The following is a 19,166-nucleotide window of genomic DNA, read 5'->3' on the forward strand; positions in this document are numbered from 1 at the left end:
CCCTAGGCAGGCAGCAAGAGCCAATCGACATTCATGACTGTGTGTGGCTAATGCAATCCCATTTCTATCCCCCCCACAAAAATATATATATATGTGTGTGTGTTTTTTAAAAAAACTGGCTGAAGAGGAGGGTTTGAAAAATCTTCTTGCAAGCAATCTGCTCTCAGCGCCTGGCGCTGCAGTATGAAAGAGCCAACCCACTCACCAAGGAGTCTGTGTGTGGAGAGAGGAGGGGGAGGAGGAAGCGAAGTGGAGCGGGTGGGGAGAGGGGGACTTAGCAGACACTCCAACGTGGATATGCTTTCTGATACATTCCTGGCCAAGGCGATGCTTATTGCAAGAGCTGTGCTGACTTGTTGCAAGGATCTGTCTTAAAGCAAGAGAGAAAGGGGGGGGGAATCATCCATAGACTCTGTTGATCACCCCCCTCCTTCGTTCCAGCGGATCTATCTGGTCGATCTAGCTGCATTCATATTCACTGTTATTATATTATATATATTGAACGGGATCGGGCAATTTGATGGGGACTCCAAGCAGCCTGGCGTTTTGGGGGCGATCTCGGAGGGATTTCGGAGGGGACTGAAGGAGGGGAGGGGGGGTTGCAGTGCAATCATGCAGAGGGCCAGCGTGATGGGGATGCCCAGCCCGGAACCCAGTGGATCTTATTCCCAGCAGTTCAAAGCCATCAGGTTCTCCTATCACATTGAAGGAGCAGCAGCTACTTCACCTCAAATCCGAGCCGGTAAGCGCGAGGTGAATGGGGGAGGGGAATACTTGGGGTTGGGGGCTTTCGATTTCTATATTTGAGCCTTGGTTTATCCTTAAATCTGAGCGTAGATGAGGAGGGGGATTCTTGGTCTGGATTTTCATCTCTAGCAAGGAAAGTCGTGCTTAATGGTTAAAGCAAAGAGAGCTTGCATCAGGAGCATCTAGGCTCAGTCTTCCGTATTTGGGGGAGTGGAGTCCAGGGGTTAGAGCAGTACATTCAGACGAATGCTGTCTCTTTGGGGAGAAAAATATCTGGTTTCTGGTGAGGATTTAGGAGGGTGTATAGAAGCTCGGTCAAATGTGGATTTTTCATCGGTGGCTTTTGCAGCAGCTTCGGGTCACTATGGCTCTTAAAATTAGAGTGGGTCGCTTTTCTTTCTTTCGCCTTGTCTTGCAAAACATTGTCCCTCCTAAAACTAACCCAGAGTGGCTGGATTACAGGAGGAACTATGCCGCCTGCTTTGTAGTCTTCTGCCCCAACGTGCTTACAGTGGTAGTGCAGCTCTCCTTTCTGTCCACTCTTTCTTATCCTTCCTATAGTTGGCTGTCGCCTATCCTTCTAGTATTCTTTCAACCCTGCCATTTTGATTCTTTGCTCTTCAAATCCCCAAAGCTGCAACAAGTCCAAGAAGGCAGCTTTTGAAACAAAGAGGTATACAGTTAAATTGTAATGGAGGAGGCTCAAAAGAGGTGGAGGGTGTGCAAGAACATCAGCTTCTGAGCCTGTGTGCTCTAAGTCCATTCCAACATCTTGAGTAACACTTCTGATGCCTCCAAGGAAAACCCAGTTACCTTTCTTTATTTCAGATGTTAGATATTCTAATTCTACATGCATTATTTGCAAATACTTTTTCTAGATCCAATGCAGGCATTCTTCCAGTTCACTTGTTAGCCTTTTTGGAGACCACTTTCTCCACACTGAATCCATCTGATATGGACTTGGCCTAAGCTGCACCGGTGGAACTCCCTTCCACTTGTCCACACCAGGGCTCAAGAGTGTTTAACAAACAACTGTTTTAGACCCCAAGGGCCACATATGATGCTAGCTTGGGGGTTGGAAGCCACATGCACACGTATGCATACACACACCAGCAATCCTGATTCAGATAGCTCTTTCCTTGTTGCTAGTAGTGGTAAAGAACACTCTGTATGAGAATTTCTGGGAGAAGCTACAAGCGGCAGGAAAATTGGCAGGGGATTTGGTGGAGGGTACTCTTTGGGGGGGCATAAAGACTTTGGAGGGGGCTGCAGGTTGTGGACAGAAAGGCTTGGTCATATCTCTTGGCTACTTCTTTATTCATAGATGGAATAAAATTTTAAGCCAGGATTTGATGCCCTTTTTTTTTCTGTATCTGGTCCCAAACTGCATCCTATCAAGATGCAAGTGTGAAATGTGAAAAGAAGAGGATAAGTGTGTGTCCTCTCCTTTCCCAACCCCCCAGCTCAGCCTGCTGTGAAGAATCTCACACGCGGTACTGACACATTTGAGTCACCCTTGCAAGTTTGGTATTCTTAGAAACACTCTGAGAAAATCTATTGGGGTGGGTGGGAGGAAGATTCGTAAGAAAGAAAGAACTAAATAGTCTTCCTTCACAGTGGCTGAAAATATGACCAAAGAATGGGTCCTCTTTCCTCAATACCTCCCCCCACATCTTTGGGCACTGGTTCTTCAAAACTGCCACTTATTATCATGTCTGTTTCCTTCATGGCTTCAGGCAACAGCCTTTAGTAGGAAGGTGGTGCTTCCTAGTGGCTAGAAAAGGATGCCTGGAGGCCTGGATAATTGGCTTTTGTGTTCAGCTGTAAGAAAGGGAATGGAATGGGGTCTAAAAGTGGATGTTTTCTGGCCCCAGTTTTGTTCTCTGAGGCAGGGCAAACCCATCCCATCCCCGCCTCTTTCCTTTGTTGATTCAGTCTAGGGTAAGCTTTGTGCCTTTTTTTTTTTTACTCTGTGCCTGAGCCAGCACCTGGTGAGACTGAGAATCTGTTAGGGTGGATGCTGCCACAGTGCAGAGAAACTGTACAGACACAAGCTTTTCAATTGTAAAATCCATTCGGTTTTGGTTTAAGCACTGGTTTCTTTCCTTTATTTTTTTTCTTAACGAATCCATTTATGGGAATCTACTACGTTACATTATTGTCGTTGTTGTTGCAATACCACCTATGTGTCCCTTCTTCTTCTTCCCTCCCAAGCATGAGTTGCCCATTAGGCTTTGCTTCCCTCCATGTGTTGGGTAGAGAGTCCAGGAATCCTAACTGCCAGCCCTCCCTTCTTTCATATCATGGACCCACCCACTTCTCCCTTGAGCAAAAGGTGGGAAGGAAGCATAACGCTAAACTGAAAAGGTGGTTGTGTGGGCCGCCTCAGTGATCCGGGCCAGGATTGTTGGGTGTCAGACATGAGAATTATATGGGGGTGTGAAAGGTTGAGGGTTTACTGTTGGGGAGGAGGTGGGTGACTTCTGCTTTTGCTTTCTTATGTCAGACTCTAGCCTCCTGTATTTTACACTCCTTCAGCACAGAATAGCAAAAGAGACCCAGACAGATCTACCCTATTCTTAAAGATTGTGCCTACGTGTGTGTCTGCCTGCAGTTGTGCTTCCATCTTGCAATCCAGATTTTCAGCCACAAAGGAAGCCTTGGTTTGTTGCTTCCAATAGGAGTTGGCTGACTTTGCATTGCTTGAAAACAAAATGCCCTGCTTGAAAGGAAGTCTGTTGGAAGTCCTGGCTTCTTCAGGAGGCAGCAGAGCATAGTGGTTATATGCGATTGGGTGACAGACAGGACTCTTGTGGGCTTTCTCCCCAGTTACCTTCAATCTGATATAGGTCAAAGCAGAAGGACTTGGGAGCTGAAAAGGACTTGGGGTTCTGGAAAGGGGCAGGAATCTTGTGGTTAAAGGAGGAGGGCTGGCTGACTGGATTTATAGTTTTTGTATGGAGCCCGGAAGTGAAATTGTAGTATTTAGGCTTTTTTAGGGGGGTGCGGGGGGGGGGGAGATATCAGATGTGTTCAAAATGAATGTTTAGATGCTCTGTACATTGTGGTTGAAGGAGAAACTTGAGTTCTTTTGGACCAGGTGCTGGCCATCTTTGTCCCATGCCCACTTCTTTCACCCGAAGCAATGGTTCTGTCTCTGATCTCCTCCCCCGTCCTCCTTCATTACAAAGCCCTGAGGAACGCTGCTGGGTTGACATAAAAGCAAAGCCACATCCTGGCTCCAGGAAAACCCACAAGGGGACTATCTGGGGGCCAGAGCCTGGCTCAGGATGGGATAGGAAGGCCTCGTCCGTCTAATCCCGCCTGTGGGTTAGACTCAAAAAAGTTTAAGGAGACCAGGAGCTCAGGACTCATTGGCTTCTGGTTAGAGGAGCACAGGGGGTACTAAAAACAAAGAAACGTTGAAGCAAGCTCTGTAAGGCAACGCGAACCAAGGCTTAGGTGTAGTTTAACTCAGCAGTTCATCTGTCAGTGCTTTCTCTTGTCTTTGCGGCAAATGTGTAAAAGAAAAAGAACCATGGGAAAAGGATTTCAAGCCTTTAAAAAAGGCTAAAAATAGGACTATCAACTTATTAAGGACTTTTGAATTCATCTCATTTTTTAAAAAAATACACAACTGGTTTGTTATTTATATTTAAATATGCACATTACAATACTTCGAGTGCCTTTTTGAGATATTTAAAGAAACATGAGGTTACAGTTTCATAAACCAAAGCTGCAGTCACTTACCTAAGTGTAAGTCTTATTATATTAAACTGGAGTTACTTTTGAGTAGACATGTGTAAGATTGTGCTGCAAACTGTTAGACACAAAAGGCATCTTTAATACTTCCTTTCTCATTCCCTATTACAGTAGTATACTGGACACAAAAAGCCTCAGAAATAATCAAGAGTACTGTTAGCCGTTAGTCGCACAAGTTAAGCTATGGGATGGCCAATCTGAAAGCTTTCATTGGATAATCTGTTGATTAAAGTTTGCAACCCTGTGAGGAAAAAAATGTCTGAAGAATTCTCCCACCCTTCTCTAGCGCTGTCAGACCAACAGGAGAGATCCTTGTAGTATTGTTAGTCGTAGGAGATGTGGGATCCCGGTTAGAGGATAGCGTTGGGGATCTATGCTTCCTTTGGTGTTCCCTTGTGCCTCCCTACGTAATCAGAATAAAATGGTGGATGAGAGTGGAAGAAAGCAGGGCTTGGAATTGGAGAGCTTGGGTTTAGAGCAGCTGTGCGTCAAATTTTGGAGTGACTGGAGCAAAGCACGAAGTCTTATGATAAGGCCACTTCGGAGGATGCCTGAAGCAAGAGGTTTCCGGCATCATTAAGGGTGGCAAAGCGACAGCCAGGCAGATGTGACCTGCGGAGCACAATCAGCTGGAAAGTTCTCCTGCCTAAGCTTCTGAAATGAATGGGAACAAATTCACTTCAGTGGAGTTTGTGCAGGAGAACTTCCTGTTGGATTGTGCCTCTTCTCGAAGAGTGAGTAGGGGGCTTTTCTAACTTGGGCACCAAAATTTCCTGACAGTGTGTGGGCTAGTAAGGAAAGCAAGGGGGCCTTGGGGAAGATTCCTGCTGCCTTCCCTTGCCTGCCATCTCATCGGGCTGGCCCCACCATTTTTTTCCATCCATCTGGGTGAGAAGAGCTATCTTTAGAAAGGGGCCGGGCTGGGGAGCTCTGGGGCTGTAGTTCACTGTGTCAGCCACAGCTGCCAGGCTCTGAGTGGGGAGGGGAAGACTAGGCCTGAGCCAGGAAAGAGGTCTAGTTTGAGAAGACCGTTGAGGGGTGTATGTTGTTTGCTAATGACAGGATCCTGAGGCTTGCTGTGCCAGCAAATAAAATAATTTCGGATGGGGCGTACTAATAGCTGTGCCAGTGCTGCGTCATTGTGACATTCTGCTGGCACTGCAGGAAATTAACAGCAGCATTGGGACCGTTATCCTGGCTATTAAGGTAGTGAAAGGGGTTTGGGGGAGTAAGGTTTCCTCCCCCCTCCCTGCCCCAAATTGCATCCTGTAGGATGATTCCGGCCTGACGAAAGGAAACACTGCTTTACAAAATGCACATTTAACTGCTGGAAATGACTAACAAGTACCGCAAGAAGCAAGGATGGCCACTAGCGTAGATGGCTGTAAGAAAAGGGATTTCTTATCGATGGCAAACTTCCTAGGTCCTTTCAACTTGATCCAGGAGATGACTCCCAAATGTGTGCAGGAATCAGAAGCTGACAGGGCCTTCCCAGATGCCTGGATCTGGGGCCACTATTTTAATTTCCCATAATGCCCCACGCAAATGCTGTGTAGATAGTTGGCTCACTGCCACAGCTTGCAGCGTATATTAGCTGTGGGGGAGGGGCACTGTTGTAAGAAGGGCCCCCCTCAGACCTGAAGCCAGCCCTTCCTATGTGCACATGTATTCTGCACCCTAACAAATCCTGCAACAACTAAACCCAAACTGTTTTACCAGACAAACAACAACATGCTGATGAAGAAGATCTTCATGTATAATAAATGTCATTGAGCAGGAACCTATAAATAGCTAGTCTATAAAGTCATGAGACAGGAGGAAGAGAAAAAAGGAAGATACAAATGGGGGAAATTTATAACTGCTCTTTGATCACTGTTTCCAAGGGCTTACTGATCAAATAATTCTTCGACGTTGGGGAAAGGACTAGAGATGAATGGAAGGACTGCAGGATATAAAGTTGGAGGCAGGTTGTGGAGCATGTGGTCTCATCCCACCTTGCAACGGAAGGAGCAACTACACTAGCTGATCTGGGTTCATGGCCAGGACAACACTATGCCCCATCAATGCATACACAACAATGCCATAGGGCCGCAATGTATGAACCCCAGTAGCATAGGCGGAAAGCACAGAGCTTCCAAGAGACCCCAGGCAGCTCTGTAGGAAGACCTCTGAGACCCCAAATACTACACTGGGCGTACAAGCACCCAGCCTCAGAATCCAATCAACTCCCCCCACCCACTGCTAACCCATGGGACCAATCCCACCCATCACCACCTGCCAGTTCACCTGATAACATTTATATACCGCCCAGAGAGCTTTGGCTATGGGGCAGTATATAAATGTAATAAATAAATAAAATAAGTGTGCATGAAATGGGGCCAGAGAGAGATATCATCTGAGTTGGGGATAAGCAACATGGTGCCCTTCAGATGTCCTTGAGTACAACTTCTAGTCCCAGCAGGAATGGCCAATGGTAAATGATTATGGGAGTTGCAGTCCCCAAAATCTGGAGAATACCAGGTTACTCTTGCTCCTCATCCTCATTGCTGCCACTTGCTTGCCTGACAGGCAGAGAGCGAGTGAGCAAGCAGGCAGGGGCATCTCCTGCACCTCCTCACTACCATTGTTATTTCAGCCCATGTGAGGGGCGGGTGAACAAGTAGGTTGCAAACGTGAAAAGGAAGAAGAGACATAACTCCTGCTGTGTGGTGGGCGCTTGGCTGGTGCCTGGCCATGCCTACCATTGACATTGTCCATGACTCCATGTCAGAGCTTTATATGCTGGTTACACGATATCCTATGGTCAGGGTTGGGGATGTTGTTGACATGGACACAGCTTTTACAATATTCCCCCCTCCCAAGAAAAAAAAAATCAATGTGAGGGTGTTTTTGTGTGTATCTCCCATGTCCATGGCTGCTGTAAGGTTGTGTCATCGATAGAGCCATGAAGGAGTATAGGATGTGGCATAAATGTGCTCCTCCGCCATGTCGCCAGTGTTCCGCCCATGACTCTGCCCCATTTTAGCTGTTCTGCCAACATATTGGGGAGTTCCACACATCCCATAATAATTTAGAGTGCAAGCTGCTCAGGGAAGAAGCCTGTCCTTCACTTATATTACTCTGAAAACACACTCCTATCATTTTATAAAAAACACCTATTTGCATTTCACCTCCCACTACCTACATCCTTTCAGGTTCTTGATATGTGGAGATCTGTTCTGTATTGACTGTAGAGCGGCACGAGGGAGAAAGGCACCTGGCAATACTGATAGGACCTGCAATTTAGCCTAGTCAAAATGCCATGCCAGAATTCCATTATTCTAGTGGGCTAGGAAGTGGGGATTCCTTCTTTTTCCTAACAGTTCCTGTTATTCTAGGCTCAGCAATTTGATTAAAGCCTTTTTCTTTCTGCTGCCTCCTACTTCCTATTTTGTGGGATGGAAAGGGTTAACCCAGCCCTCCACACATACAACAGAGCAGGGTGAGGGCAGGATACATCCTGCTGCACCACCCACATTTGGCTTCTCTTCCCTCCCTCCAACCTTTTTTCTTTTGCAGAACCCTTAATACATTCCATATGGGCCCATCATGTGCACAGAAGCTTCCATGAGAGCCCTGGGGCTGAAGTTGCTGGTGGGATGGACCAGCAAAGGATCCTGAATCACCCCTAACCACCACCACCACCACCACCTCCCCTCTCCAGCCCCTTAATGCTCCAGCCCCTTACAGTGTTCCTTGTTTTGAATTGTAGTTGCCTGTGGAAGGGAGGGGGGCACTGTAAGCTGATCTACGAATCTTTCTTTGCCCCCACCAAGTGGTGCTTATCCTGGGCGTGTTCCAGGATTGTTCTTATGTGCTCAGATTCTGTTTAGTATTTCATCAGCAGATGGAACGCTGGGGGTCAGCAAGTTCTCAGATTTTGTTTTGGGGTGGGGTGGGAGACTCCTGAAGAGACTGCTGTATAGCCACTGTTCCTGGGTTTATCATGCAGAGTTAATGAAGCCCTGCTGGAGCTGTTGGGCTTGTCTGCTTTAACTTAATGTGATCCACTTTCCTCTTCCCAGGTCTGAGAACCTGAATCCAGGGGGCCTCTTGCATTCTGGGTAGTGGATGTTAAGCAGCCAGACTGCCATCATGTCTCTTGTTCCTGCTTGGAATTGGTGCCCTGTAATTTTGCAAGCAGGCCTTTAATTTGCTGCAAGCTGGACATGCTTTTAGTGAGAGAGAGAGGTTTGTAGGGTGGAGTCAGGAGGTGGACTGCAACCAACTCAGATTTTTAAGCAAAGGAGAATATTGCCAAGGCTGAGTGCTGAAATGCCAAACTCCTTCGACTGAGAGAGAAAAGCCCCCAAACCTAGTATTCCTGAGCCAGCTAAACTCTTTGCCCTGGGTCTAGTTTTCTTTCCTTTTGACTACGTGGTGGCTCAAAAGTAGCAGGAGTTTGTGTTATTTTCAGTGCCAGTGGAGGGCTTGGAAAGTAGACAAGGCCCCAACTTTGCAACATCTTTTGCATGGTTGTCATGCAGGTTGTGTGTGTGAGTGTTTAGATTCTGTCAAATTGGACACAACACATTCTAATTAAATTCACATGGATTATATATGCCTTAAGTCCCTTTAGCCTGCAATCCTATACACATGTACCTAGAAGTAAGGTTCATTGAACTCAGTGAGGTTTAGTTCTGAGTAAATTTCTATAGGATTGCACTGAACCATGTTCTTATACTTTATAGAAAGTTCAATAGTGGATTTCCTCAATGCTTTCAGTGCATGTTTATGGCTGGTGTAGGGCTTTTCATCACACCAGTGTTTCCGAGGTTGTGAACAGGGGTGCTGATTATATTTCAATTGATTTGTTTATTGCATTTATATCCCATCTTAATTAATACAGAATAGAAAGGTGTGATCTTATGCAAGTGGTGAATTGGAGAAAGAGTGTCTGATCCAGTGGAAGGGTTTCCAGTGAGTCTCCCCCAAAGGAAATGGTTGGGGCTTCATTTCTGGAAAAAGAGGTGCTGGTACTTAAGCCTGCTTCAGAGAAGTTTTCCTCAATTCTAAATTTGGGGACAGTCTAAGTGGTGAAGGAAAGGCAACTTGGCACATGCTTGGGTATTATTATTATTCCACATCTTTCCAGCACTGGTATTGAAATTGAATTCAAAGGCTGAAGGCTGGCCCAAATTGTTAAGTCCCAGCCAAATGCCAGGCAGGTCCGGCCTATTCCCACAACTTTAGCTCCTGCAATGCCCTAGCTCCCTCTTCGTCCTCCTGCCAACATTGCAAGCCCCAAAGGCTCACACAGCTCCTTTCTACCTCCTCACATCTTTAGTCATCGTGACCACTGTTTTTAGTCAAACCTCTCCAGGCAGCACAGAAGACGCCCTCAGACTGCAGGTGGTTCCAGACTAGGCTTTTATAGCACCAGCACCCTGCATCATTCACGGAATTTTACAGGGGGTCCAGATGACATCATCTTCCATGCACCCTCCTCCTGTGTTTTCCCGCCGCTTCTTCTGTCTTTTCTCTTACCATGGAAAATATGTTTAAAAAGAAGCAGTGGAATAGCTGCACAATGTCTTTTGATAGGTAGTGCTAGCCCCACCCCCACCCCGGTCTGGAAGTGCCCTTACTTGATTTCCCTTCTGCCCCAGTCTGCCTGGCAAGAAGATTAGGTATGGGCATGTGGTGCCTCACCAATAGAAACCATGGGATAGAAGATAATCAACCCTGAGGATAACAGAGAGAAGCCAGAAGGAAGGGGACAAGGGCTTGCAAACAAGATGGGAAGGAGGTCCTCTTCCTGGAATTCTTCAAATACTTCCACAATTTAAGTAAAATTGCCGTGTCTGTACACAGGATGGGGGCTCTTCTGTTTCCCCTGCTGTGATGGTTGCAATTTGTGCGAAGGGATTAATTGCTCAAACACAAATAAAAACATATCCTGCTTTCTCTAGATCTGCTGGCGAAGGCCATGATTTGCACTTTTGTTTTACCAGAATCCTTTGCTGGCAGGGTGTCTCCCTCTCCTGGCTACCAGGTGACAGTCTTATGTAGGTGACTCCTGGACAGATTTGACACAAATACCTCCAGACAAAGATTACCTTGGGTTGGCAGGCAGGCAGGCTGCTTCTGAGAAACCTCGGGACCTTATCAGTCCTTCGCAGGCTGGAAATGGCCGTTCCGTATTCCGCCTTCCCCTTTCCACCCCCACTGGGGCATTGCTAATACACTTCGTGTTCTATAACCTTCAGAGCCTTAATGGACTATGTACAGCCCAGTCCTTTACACCTCACCATGGGGTGGACATATTAAAGACATTGTGGATTTTTCAAGCCCTCCTTGCTTCAGTTTTGGTTAATCGAAAATGGAGCTCTTGTGTACCAAGCACTTTTCCTGTGTGAGCGGTCTGGGGGATTTTCCTTCTGACCCCTAATGACCCATACTAGGTCTGTGCAGGCTTCTGGGTTCTCTTGAACACCACCCACCCCCCCTTCGCCTTATCCATATCATTGTCTAATCCCTGCTTTGAGACTCATTAATCTGTTTGACTCAGCAGGGTTTCTGTTACTGGGGTGGGTGGGTTATGAGTTGGAATGGGGAGGGGGAGAAGGAACTTAAAAGCCCTGAGAGAGAGCCTGAGGCTGGAATTACAGTGGGGGAGATTCAGGGGGTCAGGACCCTGGTGCATAAGGAACCTCTGCCATCTGTTCCTTTCACTCCACAATACAGATGGCATCAGCATTTTTATGGAACAGGTAACCCACTGGGGATAAAGCAAGCTGGGTTTCCTATTTCCATGGGGGGTGGGTGGGGGGAGGAGGGCGTGCGGGCTTGCCATTTGACCAGCTGCCCCCATCGCCAAAGGTCAGATTTATGTGGAAAGACCCGAGTGATTTCCCCCTTTCCCCCACAACAGTGCTTAACTTCCATTATTATATAGCTCAGTCCATGTGCATGCTATGTCACATGGTAACATAAGGTCCCTCACCCCAAAGAGCTTACACCCTAAGAAAGCAAAGGGAAAGGCATGGGCTGACGAGGGGTGGATCGGCGCTAAGGCAGTTATGTGTACTTAAGCGATGTTGCAGTTGAGGGTGAGGACTAAAGTGAAAGGGGACCTGGCTGAAGCACTGTTCGAAAGTCCTGCTTTCTTCCTGGAAGCCCTTCCCCCCTCCTCCCAGATGTGTGGAGCAGGTTGTGTTTACCCAGCTACTGAAGGGAGGTACTTACCTCTGCCTGTTCCAGAATTCAGTGAACCGTGCGGTTGGCAATGTGCTCTGAGGCCAAACCCTCGTGAACCCTGGCTAGTTAGATTATGCCCTGCTCCTCCCCAGAACGTTCATGGAGCAGCCTGGAGGCTAACTCCTGACATGGGGTGCGGCGGGCGGCGGAAGTGCAGCAGGCGTGTCGGACTGGCAGGGCTGGGCCCTGGAGGTGAGGTCACCGACAGGGTTAAGGTAGAACCAGGGGAACTGCCAGGGGGAAGGTTCCATTATATGGGCCTCTGGGCCTAACTCTAGTGCAGACCACTACTGCAGATCCTGCGAAACCATAAATGAACAGTGGTAATATTGATAAGCACGTGAGGTGCTGTTAAACTGTGGAACTCACTGTTGTAGGATGTTGCACGTGCTGCAAGTAACTTTAGCAATGGATACTTGAATGGCTGCAAACTCGCTTCTGAGGATAATATTCTGTGAGGAGAGTCTGGAGTTGGGAGACTTTGAATCCTCCAGGGTGGGTTTTTCATAGACTGAAGGAAAGCTGCTAAATGTAATTTCCGGATTTGAGGATACCATAGCTGAGGTAGTCCCAAGAAAAATGGCTTTGGTTCGTCCTTTTATTACAAATTGTAGTTCTTGTTAATATATTCATACATATTTCACTTTTATTCTGTAACATGTTTTGTTTTGCCCTCACAATCACTTTCTGAGTCAGATCGCTATGGTCTCCCATTTTATAGATAGACTGAGGGGCTAAGTGCATGTGATGGTAATTGATCTCTGTGTTAGAAGATGGACAGCTGCTGAATTCATATAAAGAGGTGGGAGGGATTTAAATCAGAGGAGCAAGAGGAAGGTGATGCTAAACTTTGTTCTGCTGCTGCTTTCCCCCTCACAACCTGCTCTCCCCAACTGGGGAGGAGGGAACAGAAAACAGCATGTAAGGGCAGGCGTGAGTCCACTTTGAATTGTCCCCCTCTGCTTTATATGAATTAAGCCTGACCAGTGTTCTGACACGTGAGTTGTGTTGCCATCATTGTAACTTACCCTGAGAGAAAGTAAGTTGCACAGGGCCAACTGAAGCACTGCACTGACTGCATTCACTTCCAAGCACTGTATTAATTCAGGATCTCCTCTTCAATATTAGGGATACACATCTTGGTGTATCCCATTGTGCCTGGCAATGACAAATTATTGCCAAAGAGTTGGCTGTCTGAACACACAAAGGATAGATTTGGACACTAACTAAACATTGAGAAAGACAGAGGTGTTCTGTTCTGCACCTGTTCCTTGTAACATCTAGTTCAGCTATGGGGAGGCTCTGGCCTGTAGGCCCAATGTGGCCTATGGGTTTTCCCAATCCAGTTTACAGGGTCTTCCAGGAAAGAACACCCTCTTGTGCAGGTCATGCCCCCTTAGTTTGAGTCCTCTTGGCTCAAAGCCTCACATACAGCATGACATCATGTCATATGTTGGGTTCCAGTAGGCATTACAAAGAAGTGACCCTGAACAATGGCTATTCCATTTCTCCCGTAATGTTTAGTTAGACTCTACAGAGGAAAGAAGGATTAATGACTTAACTGAAGAAATAAGATAAATTCCATGGTGTGATATTTAAATAAATGAAGTTGGTTTGCTTTTGAATATTTGAAGGCTGCCTGTTAGTTTAAAACCCTCAGTTTAAAGATGGTATGTGAACTTTGGGGTTTCACAGAACAGTTTGTCGCGCACAGTGAATATTAGAACAACTTGATGGCCAAATCTATGAAGCTCCGAACTCATTTTTTAAACTACTGGTTGTTCCAATAAAACTTGTCATCTTCGATCAGTCTGGTTCCTTTCTTTCTGTGGGAACAATAGAGCCACCAACACTTGGATTAACTGGAAGACTCAGTTATATGTTATAGGGTGTTTAGTTCCTTGCATTCGGAAATTCCACCCTCCTTATTGAACTAGACTTGGTTTCAGCTCATAGATGGTGCCTCTAGCTCATAGATGGTGCCTCTGAGAGGAAAAATATTACTCTGTTGTCAGTCACACGCAAACACACTTAACTCTGTGTCTCATATTCCACTTGGAGATTCTACCACCTTAAAGAGGCAGGTAGGTTCCTGTTTGGGCAGTGCTGTTTGAAAGTGTTTGGCTTGACGGTTGCTAGGAACAGAGCCAGCAGCAGGAATTTTGACTTCATAACCAGGTTCTCTGGAACTGCAAAAGGACTTGGGCCCCTGGAAAGCAAGGCAGTGTTTGCACAGACTTCCACAAAGGTGAGTGTACACCTGGGTTTTTGGGGTCCTCTTGGTGGAAGAAGGGATTATACTAGGGAGTGAGAACAGTGTTTGGAGGCAGTTGCTGCCACCTTGTGAAGCATGTTTGGGCCATCATTAAGGATGGTGGTGTAAGAGCCAGAAAGATCTAGCTTTAGGGCATAATCCACCAGGGAAATCCATTTGAAAGGAATGATAGCTATGCGAGTATCCCTACTCATTTTTGCTGGGCCTGTGCAAGAGAACTTCCTGGTAGATTCTTCCCAGTGAGAAGCTACAGTCATTTTTGCTTTCTGACTCAGGTATCAAAATGTCCTTGGACTTGCTTGGGTGTTTGGGGGTTCTAGTTCTGTCTACCTACTGTGTGTGTGTTTACGGATAAGGGAGAGGATAATAGAACTGCAGGACTGAAAGAGAGGTAAAGAGCAATCTCATACAATTTAATCTCCACCATCACCCCTTAATCCTAATCATTTTTCATTACAATTTAGGCTACTATTGATTCAATAGTTCAATAAAGACAGTTGTCAAATGGGCAGAATAAGTAAGAAAGGAAACAGATTATATCTTTATTTTAGGCAATCTTCTGTTTCGGAATTGAAGTTTATAACCTGGTTAAATACAAAGTCCATTAATTTGAATAGAGATCTTAAGTTCCTGGACAGTTACAGCAACGTACAAGCTCCCTGTGGGTTACTTTATATGAATTTACAGAACTCCGCTCCAGCTCAGAGAAACATGTTCATGTTCCATTGAAATCAGAGGAATAAATGAACTGTGACTGATCTTTCTTTGATTTCAATGGACTTAAGTGAAACTAACCTTTTCCTAAATTAATCTAGAATCATAGAATAGCAGAGTTGGAAGGGGCCTTCAAGGCCATCGAGTCCAACCCCCTGCTCAATGCAGGAATCCACCCTAAAGCATCCCCGACAGATGCTTGTCCAGCTGCCTTTTGAAGGCCTCTAGTGTGGGAGAGCCCACAACCTCCCTAGGTAACTGATTCCATTGTCGCACTGCTCTAACAGTCAGGAAGTTTTTCCTGATGTCCAGCTGGAATCTGGCTTCCTTTAACTTGAGTCCATTATTCCGTGTCCTGCACTCTGGGAGGATCGAGAAGAGATCCTGGCCCTCCTCTGTGTGACAACCTTCCAAGTATTTGAAGAGTGCTATCATGTCTCCCCTCAATCTTCTCTTCTCCAGGCTAAACATGCCCAGTTCTTTCAGTCTCTCTTTATAGGGCTTTGTTTCCAGACCCCTGATCATCCTGGTTGCCCTCCTCTGAACATGCTCCAGCTTGTCTCCGTCCTTCTTGAATTGTGGAGCCCAGAACTGGACGCAATACTCTAGATGAGGCCTAACCAGGGCCGAATAGAGAAGAACCAGTACCTCACGTGATTTGGAAGCTATACTTCTATTAATGCAGCCCAAAATAGCATTTGCCTTTCTTGCAGCCATATCGCACTGTTGGCTCATATTCAGCTTGCAATCTACAACAATTCCAAGATCCTTCTCGTTTGTAGTATTGCTGAGCCAAGTATCCCCCATCTTGTAACTGTGCCTTTGGTTTCTATTTCCTAAATGTAGAACTTGGCATTTATTCCCAGATATCCAAGGAAAGGCTGCAGAGTGTTTCTGATATCCTTACTTCTCCAAACAACTTATATTAATGAGGGGTAGGGGCAGTTGGGGGAACTTTGCTTTTTTAAATATCAGTTGTGCAAATGGATGTGCATAATAGTGGTGGGTTGGTGCATGCATACCGAGTAGTTTGTATATTGGAGTGCTCTTTTGAAACCCGTCTAGCCTCTATTTCTACTACTCTTGCCCAGGTTGTAGAGAAATTTACATATTTTACCAGTGTTTCCCCCCTGACTGAAAGTAAGGTGGATAGAATTGGACAGAGGACATGTTGAGGGTAATTGTCCGCACCACAAGAATAACAATATCCACATCATAACAGATTCCTTCTGCAGAGAAGAGCAATATTCTTAAACTTTTTCAGAGCTGGGACCTAATCTTAACCCCAATGTGACATCCATGTTAAACACACACATAAAATGTAGAGGGGGAATTAAACAACCCCCTCTTTCCTGAACGAAAAGTTATGACAATAGTTTCTGTTTTTATCCCTCGGTTGGTGTGTGGTCCACTTGTGGGTCCCTATTGACCTGTTGAAAGCCAATAAAGTAGAGGAAGAAGGGGCAGAAGTGTCCTCCTGGGCCCCACACAGCTCCATCTCTCCTAGACCGCTCATAAGCTCCACCTGACCTAGCCTGGGTATAAATAGGTGCATGTGTTTTTCCTTGGGCCAAATTCCAGACTTCTGCCTTATCAGTATTGACTCTTTTTGCTGACTAGATCAGGTATGGGCAGACTTCAAGCTCCCAGGATCTACTTCATTGTTGTTGGTTTTATTAGAGCCCTGAGATCCATCAACTAGTTTTGTTGTTTATTCGTTCAGTCGTTTCCGACTCTTTGTGACTTCATGAACCAGCCCACGCCAGAGCTTTCTGTCGGCCGTCGCCACCCCTAGCTCCCCCAAGGTCAAGTCTGTCACCTCCAGAATATCTTCCATCCATCTTGCCTTTGGTCGGCCCCTCTTCCTTTTGCCTTCCACTTTCCCTAGCATCAGCCTCTTCTCCAGGGTATCCTGTCTTCTCATTATGTGGCCAAAGTACTTCAGTTTTGCCTTTAATACCATTCCCTCAAGTAAGCAATCTGGCTTTATTTCCTGGAGTATGGACTGGTTTGATCTTCTTGCAGTCCAAGGCACTCTTAGAACTTTCCTCCAACACCACAGTTCAAAAGCATCTATCTTCCTTCGCTCAGCTTTCCTTATGGTCCAGCTCTCGCAGCCATAGGTTACTACGGGAATACCATTGCTTTAACTATGCGGACCTTTGTTGTCAGTGTGGTGTCTCTGCTCTTAACTATTTTATCCATCAGTTTTACATCTATTCTCACCTATCTCCCGTCCAATATTTGGTACTGGCTCCATCAACTAGAGCCAGTGCCAAATATTGGATGGGAGATAGGTGAGAATAGATGTAAAATGGCGTCTCAGGTGGTAGAATCAGTTACCTACTGCATCCCATGGGCTGTACATTGGGATTACCTCTATATAGAAGTACAAATCTGGATATGAGTTCCTACAGGTTCCAATAGCCTAATTTAGAGGAAGGGGGGGGGAACTACCCTTGTGTCTGTTCAGAGAAACCCTTGCTTATCCACTGCAAATCATCCTGTGATCTACCTGATTTACTTTCTGCCCCTGTCTCTCTCCCTGCCTGTCCTCTAATCTTCCTGTTTGCCTAATGCCCTTGCAGGCTACTAACCTCCTTATCTGCCTTCTGGGCTCTCTTAATTGATTTGGCCATGTGCCCCTGTGGTGAGCTTCCTCACATCTGACTTCTCATGCTACCTTGACAACCTATTTCTTAGGATCTCTCTAGTCCAGGCATAGGCAACCTGGTGCCCTCCAGCAATTTTGGACTATAACTCCTGTAACCTTTGACCATTGGCTATGCTGGCTGGGGCTGATGGGAGCTGTAGCCCCAGACGCCTGGCGGTCACCACGTTGTCTGCCCCTGCTCTAAGCCCTCTGGTGTAGTGTTCTGACCTGGCCTCAGTCTTCCTCCTGACAGACTTGCACCTTCTGCCCTTGAGCTGTCCAAAAAGGACTGATGTTTGTCCTTTTTGTACCTCTTCTACGTAGGTTTTTCAGCTTTGACCAGCGTGGTTTGTTTGTTTTTCTTCGTGGCTTGTTCCTGCTCTAACGGTTAAGATTTTCTCCATAGCTTAACTTTACTCAATCTCAGTGTGGCTTTTAAAAAAACGTCTGGCCTATTTCCTCCCCTCCATATGAACGGTTATCCTTTATCTTTTTTATGACAGAGCTCTTACACTTATTTGAGGACTGCTATTGCAGTGTATCCCTTGCCCCCCTCCAATTTGCTTAACCTTTGGTCCCAGTTCCTGTCCTTATAAGCCTTGCATCTAAACTGTTTTATCATCTTTGCTGCTGTTGCATGCTCTGGTTTGTCAATATCTTCCTTCAAATGGGATACCCAACAGTGTGACTCAGTGGTCTGCTTCAGCTGGGGCCTAACCCCATGTGAAGTTTGTGTGTGCTAGAGCCAACTTTGTTTTACTTGGTATAGGAGGTTCACTCTATAAACAGAAGATTTCTTTGGTAACCATTTACCATAGATGGCAATGACTAATCTTGCACACTATTAAGCAGCTATCTGCAGAATGCAGGTTACAGTATAAGGAAATGGCTTTGTATTCATGTGTCTTGTGTATTTGTGTTTCAGACCCTTTATTTTGAAATGCCATTTCTATACTATCAAACTGTCCTGTGTTTATACAAAATACAGGAGGGGTATCTTATAGCCAAGAGCTATGAGACACTGCTCTGAAATTCAGCTAGATTGCTGAAGATGGGTTCTATTGCTGAAGGGTTTTTTAATTGGTTATTGGTGTTTCCTTTGTTTATTGTTGTATTATTAATTTAATTGTTCATACTGTGTTTTAGCTAAGATTTTGTTAATCTGGATTTTATTATTAGCTGCTTTGAGCACCATTTTGTTGGTGGAAAGGGGGGAGGGATAAGAAACTTAAATAATAAATAAGAGATCAGGCAAATGTTCCACTGCCCCATGATATGTCACATTATCATTAAATTGAGTTACCACTGTAGAATTAATATTGTAGATGCAAGATTTTAATAAACACAGTGTATTGGTTTCAATTATTCCCTTCTTTGGCCTTAATTGAGGTTTCTCAGAGATCTTCTGACTAGTTTGTTCAGGCAGCAGAATCAACAGTAAAGCCTTTTCCTGGATTGGTCTGTTTCAGGATACAGTGGAAGGAAGGGATAATTGTATCTTTGGATACTTCTTCCCATAGGGAAACACTTTCCCCCTTCACACAGAAAACTAGTGTATCCGTGAGAAAGGTTCTGCTTATTTTATTTATTTATTATTGCATTTATATCCCACCTTTTTTCCTGCAAGGAACCCAAGGCGGCGTACATAATCCTCCTCCTCCTCTCCACTTTATCCTCACAACAACAACCCTGTGAGGTGGGTTGGGCTGAGAGTCTGTGACTGGCCCAAAGTCACCCAGTGGCTTTCCATGGCTGAGTGGGGGACTAGAACCCGGA

At 45.7% G+C, this 19,166-nt stretch overlaps 1 protein-coding gene across 1 annotated transcript in view; it reads left to right on the forward strand.

Moving 5' to 3' along the window:
• The first annotated feature begins 510 nt into the window (after nt 1-510).
• The window catches only part of FGD1 (FYVE, RhoGEF and PH domain containing 1), a 57,648-nt gene continuing 38,992 nt past the window's right edge, over nt 511-19,166 (forward strand). Inside the window, exon 1 of the mRNA XM_063119434.1 lies at nt 511-742. Coding sequence (XP_062975504.1) covers nt 613-742 — 130 coding nt within the window. The 5' untranslated portion in view covers nt 511-612. The remainder of the gene's footprint in view (nt 743-19,166) is intronic.

The sequence above is a fragment of the Elgaria multicarinata genome, chromosome 3 (genome assembly GCF_023053635.1).
Source record: "Elgaria multicarinata webbii isolate HBS135686 ecotype San Diego chromosome 3, rElgMul1.1.pri, whole genome shotgun sequence".
In the NCBI taxonomy this organism is placed as follows: Eukaryota; Metazoa; Chordata; class Lepidosauria; order Squamata; family Anguidae; genus Elgaria; species Elgaria multicarinata.